Raw genomic sequence first — 4,487 nt, 5'->3', positions numbered from 1 at the left:
GCTCTGAACGGCGCGGTATATCTTCCTCGCTTCCCTTCCTCCACGCCCCCCCCCCTGGCCGCCGCCACAGTCCCCCTGGATGTTGCCGGAGACAAACCCTCCTCGAATTACGACACAATAAAATCTGTCGCAGCGTAAAATCCGGCGATTGCTGAAACGAGCAAATGGAAAACCGGGGGAAGCAATCTGCTTGATTTCGTGGAGGGACTGCAGGCTCCGGGATCATTCAATCCATCGCTATACGCGAGAAACACGAAATGGATGTGCACGCGAACCGGAGACTCAGGAACTATCCCGAGCCCTGGTAACATTGGGAGAACTCTTGCGAAAGGTTCTGGCAGATCACGGAGCTAGAATATCGCAGATCTGCATGAGAGCTTTGCACGAGACGCCACCGCTAAGCTGAAAATGGTCATTATCCGAGAATCGATCACCGTGGATTTTTCTCAGCAAATCCTACGGATTGCTCGCTCTTGACCCTTCTGTTTCGCGCGATGGGCCTCTTGAAAGGCTTTTCTTACAGCAGCAGATCGAGCGACCGAACGACCCACCGACCGAGCGGCTAGCCAACCACGCAGCACCAACTGGACTTCCTAACCCGTCTGGTGTCCGTCTGATATTTGTTCGATAAACACTCCCGTCCAACAGACGATGATTGAAACCTCGATAGCATCTTCACTCTGCGGGCAGAAAGAACTCCGCCGTCGACAACGGAAGAAACCATCTGCGAAGGAAAACCGTTCAATGCCACTGCGACCGTGAAAACATGTGCGGGGTCGAGACAGTGTCTCTGTGAATCACTGATGGAAAACGCGTGAACCGCGACTCGTTCGGCCGGGGCGGCGTCAAATCCGTTACGTGACTTCCTTGACTACCCGACCTCCGACCGAGACTGAGCCCACCATTCTCGGGTTGGTCGTTTGAGGCGACTCCGGGGAAAGAGACCGGGGAGCATTCCCGGGAAGTCGCAAGGGACCTTACGGGGGAAAAGAACAATTCTCAAGCCATGACTTCTGATTGTTTCGATAAATACTTCGATTCGCCTGAATACTTGTCACGCTGTTGTGTGACCGCTCGAGGCCCGACTTACACGTGGATCGCACCCGTCGCGAAGCCACGATCGATGGAAAGCTCCCACAAAATGAACTGCAGTCTTTGTTCGAATAGCAAAAGAGTTGGACAGACCACCGGCCGAGAAACACATGACCCGGTCTGCTGCCGGAAAGGCCAGTCTCGAGTCCGACGAGTCGGCGAAGAAACCTTTTTCCTTGTACCTACATAGATGAAAACTTCCCCGCCGAGGGACGCCGGCTCTTCGCTCCGGTCCGCAAAATGGTGGGAACTTCTATCAGAAGCTGTTACAGCGCTGTAGCTAAACTTTCGACAAATTCCTTCCACAAGCCGTACAGGTGACGCTAATGATTCGACGACGTAGTAAAAGAGAGCTCCGCCGAGGAGTTCCTCCGACGGGAGCGGAGAAACTTCCAGCTATGGTCGTGGTTGGCGACGGGAACTTGCGAGATTTTCTACTTTTGCTGTATTCAGAGCGAGCGAGGAAACTCTCGCAAGAGGGGCCGGAGCCTTCGTTGGGGTCCGTACTGCCGGTCAGTGAGTTGAGCACGCAGTCGAGCCGGCGGTCGGTTGGTCTTTCAAACATGATGTATGGAGACGGATGCGAATGGACGAGACACGCTTCCCTCCGACACAGAAGACTCTGTGAGGCGGACTCCGCATGAGCGCAGTCTACCTTTCTTGCTTCCGCAATACACAGCGCCGACTCCCGAGCTCGCTACTTTCCGATCGGAAGGAGGAACAAAGGGGCTTCTGACTTTTCAATAAACGCTTCCCGGGGACCGAGTCTTTCGGGATCACGCTGGAACTATTGTTCTCGACGCAACTTTTATATGAGCAGATCCATGCGGAATATGGAGGGATGTTATCGTATTCGAATAATAATTATCAACATTTATTCACGTGGTTTGTACATGGCTTGTCATACGGCCGAGCATATTTCTTAATGATCAACTTCTAGCTTCGAAATGGATTTCATCCAATGATTGCTTATATTATTCTGGGTACGTGGTACTAAGAAGAACTTCTGGCGTGCAATCCTCTCGCTCAGATAAGGTCGAACAAAATTTCAGCGATGGAAGAATGATTCCTCCGCTCGGGTCGCAACAGATCACCGAGTTACCTAGTCCAACAATGTCCCTGCAGAGGAACCCAGCCTAGGACCTAAGAAACTAATATCACGGGAGTCTCCGAAATCTTGTTTAGCAAACAAAGTTCCAGATTGTTCATCTACGCTCTTGAGACAGCGATCCTCGATCCCAGCATCAATGCAGAGCGTCTGTAAAGACAGGAGAGAAAAATTATAGATTTTTGAATATTAATGAAATTCTAGTTTTTTTTTCGCCAATTCACATCAGCCTCGCTCCGATCCGCCGGTCACGGTCGCCACGAGCTTCGTTCGGCGCCTTAAACAATGGGCCTTGTTGGTCTCGAGGGCGGAAAGGAAGCTCGTGCACGTGCAGAGCTAAAAACTTGTGTAGACCTCCTCTTATTCTCTTGCAAATCATGCAATGCCAACGAACGAGCGAGCTAAAAATGCCGCCGCATCGCACCCCACCCAGATGCATCGTATTGTGCCTTGCGACGATGGGAAGCCGCGGCGCCAAAGCTAGGTAGGCAAAAAATTGCCCCAAACGGAGTCGCCTGTCTTGAATTACGGCCCAATGCGCACGCCTGGATCTGAGAGTTGCACCAAAATCAGGCAGCGACTGAGCGGAATCCTTCCCGACAAACGGCGCGCCGAGGGAGATTGCGAAAGAAAGCTCAGGAGACAAACTTACATGGATTGAATTGAAGACTTAGTTGGTCCCCGTGCTGCTGGAGGGCGGCCGCAAGCTTCCGATAGCTCTGCTCGTCCAGGAGGTGCTCGGATTCCATTGCCGAGTTTCCGTTGAAGTCGAACACGATGTCGGGAGTGACTTCGGGCGTGGGATATTCCTCGGTGGGTTCCTGCTTGATTTGGATCGGAGGCATCTGCAGTCGTTCGGCGAGTATCGTCGTTGTGCTCTCGCTAGACGTCCGAGGTGAATGAGCCGGCGAGGAGATTTCCGATTGCGGTGATTGCGAATAGTCGAAGCTGGTTTGCATTTCAGGCGAGGTCGGAGTCGCCGGCATCTGATATTCGAACCGCGACGTTTTCGTGTCGAGTGGTGAGAGGACGCCGTTTTCCTCGGACAGGCCGAGGATCGTTTGCAGCTCACGGATATATTCCACGGCGCAGCGTAGAGTTTCCACTTTCGACATCTTCTTGTTGGCGTTCTTGTAGCCTTGAACGTGTTGACGGAGGGTGTCAAACGTGCGGTTGACGTGCTGCACGCGACGGCGCTCTCGTTCGTTCCGACGTGCTACAGACATCTTGTACTTGTTGTTCTCCTGAACCTTGGTCGTTTTCGTTGGTGAGCTCTGTAATGTCACGCGATAACGTCACGCCTCTCTCTATCGAATCGAACTCCACCGGCTAGCTGGGACTGAGCGCTGCCGCGCAAGCGAGTCCGGAGAGATATGAGCGGACCGGGCTCGGGTCAGGACCTCGCGATCCCAAGTCGGACGGAAACTTCTCCTTGCTGCCTCCAATCCCTCTCCAATAGAAAAGAGTAGCTACTCACCAATTGAGTCGGTAGTTGGGAATTACTGCCGAGAACTTGCGCCGGCTGCACGGTAAGACTCTGTTGTTGTCCCGAGAAATTGCTACAACCGGCTTTGAGCAACACCCGCGTAATAGGCATGTCGAGCTCCATTTTTCCACGTACGTAATCCTTGTGTTGACAGTAGATTGTATAACCAGTAGACTCGGTACTCGCGCACCACTTGCTGTCGAACTGAGGATCCGAGACTAAGAGCACCGGTTTTGAACCCCCTCAGTGGAGAGTGTTCGGTTTGGGTTCAGGAGAGAAGGCGAACCGGGGGGGGGTTGGGCTTCGGGCTCCAAGTTTTCTCCGCCGCCGCCGCCGCTCCGGTGGAGGCACCAGGTTGATCGTTGAATCGCTAGTATTGCCGCCTGCCGGTGCTGCAGCCGCAGCCGTCGCCCGTAGGTCGTCGTAGAGGTCGCGTGGCCGCCAGATGCAAAGCAGGCCAGTCAGTCAGTCAGTCGTATCGTAGAGGGCCCAATCAAAGATCATAAATCTGGATTTGCTCTCCGCCATCGCCGCCACCGTGGATCGTAGCCGGAGGAGGCTGTTCTTAGCTCGGAGCTGACAATACACCGAACTGATACTTACTTCACTCATTCACGATGCTTCGTCCCTGTGAGATTAAGTTATAAGAATTTGCTTATCGCTCGTTTATCCCTGTCCCTTGTTGAAATGGTCGAAAGACGATGATGAGGAAAGACAGCCAAGGTCGTCGGGTTCATTACTCGGAGCTTTAGGGAACTCGGCAGAGCGACGGCTTCGGAACTTTCCAAGGCGAAGTCCCTC

At 53.2% G+C, this 4,487-nt stretch overlaps 1 protein-coding gene across 1 annotated transcript; it reads right to left on the bottom strand.

Annotated features, from left to right (window-relative positions):
- Window positions 1–2,336: 2,336 nt before the first annotated feature.
- LOC108864462 (uncharacterized) lies at window positions 2,337–3,809 on the bottom strand. Its single transcript, XM_018640171.1, has 3 exons — window positions 3,678–3,809; window positions 2,853–3,474; window positions 2,337–2,350 (listed from the first exon to the last, which is right to left on the bottom strand). The coding sequence occupies exons 1-3, from the start codon at window positions 3,807–3,809 to the stop codon at window positions 2,337–2,339; spliced, it is 768 nt and encodes a 255-aa protein (XP_018495687.1).
- Between the last annotated feature and the right edge of the window lie 678 nt (window positions 3,810–4,487).

The sequence above is a fragment of the Galendromus occidentalis genome, unplaced genomic scaffold (genome assembly GCF_000255335.2).
Source record: "Galendromus occidentalis unplaced genomic scaffold, Mocc_1.1 scf7180000077476, whole genome shotgun sequence".
In the NCBI taxonomy this organism is placed as follows: domain Eukaryota; kingdom Metazoa; phylum Arthropoda; class Arachnida; order Mesostigmata; family Phytoseiidae; genus Galendromus; species Galendromus occidentalis.
This window is presented reverse-complemented; position numbering and strand designations above follow the sequence as displayed.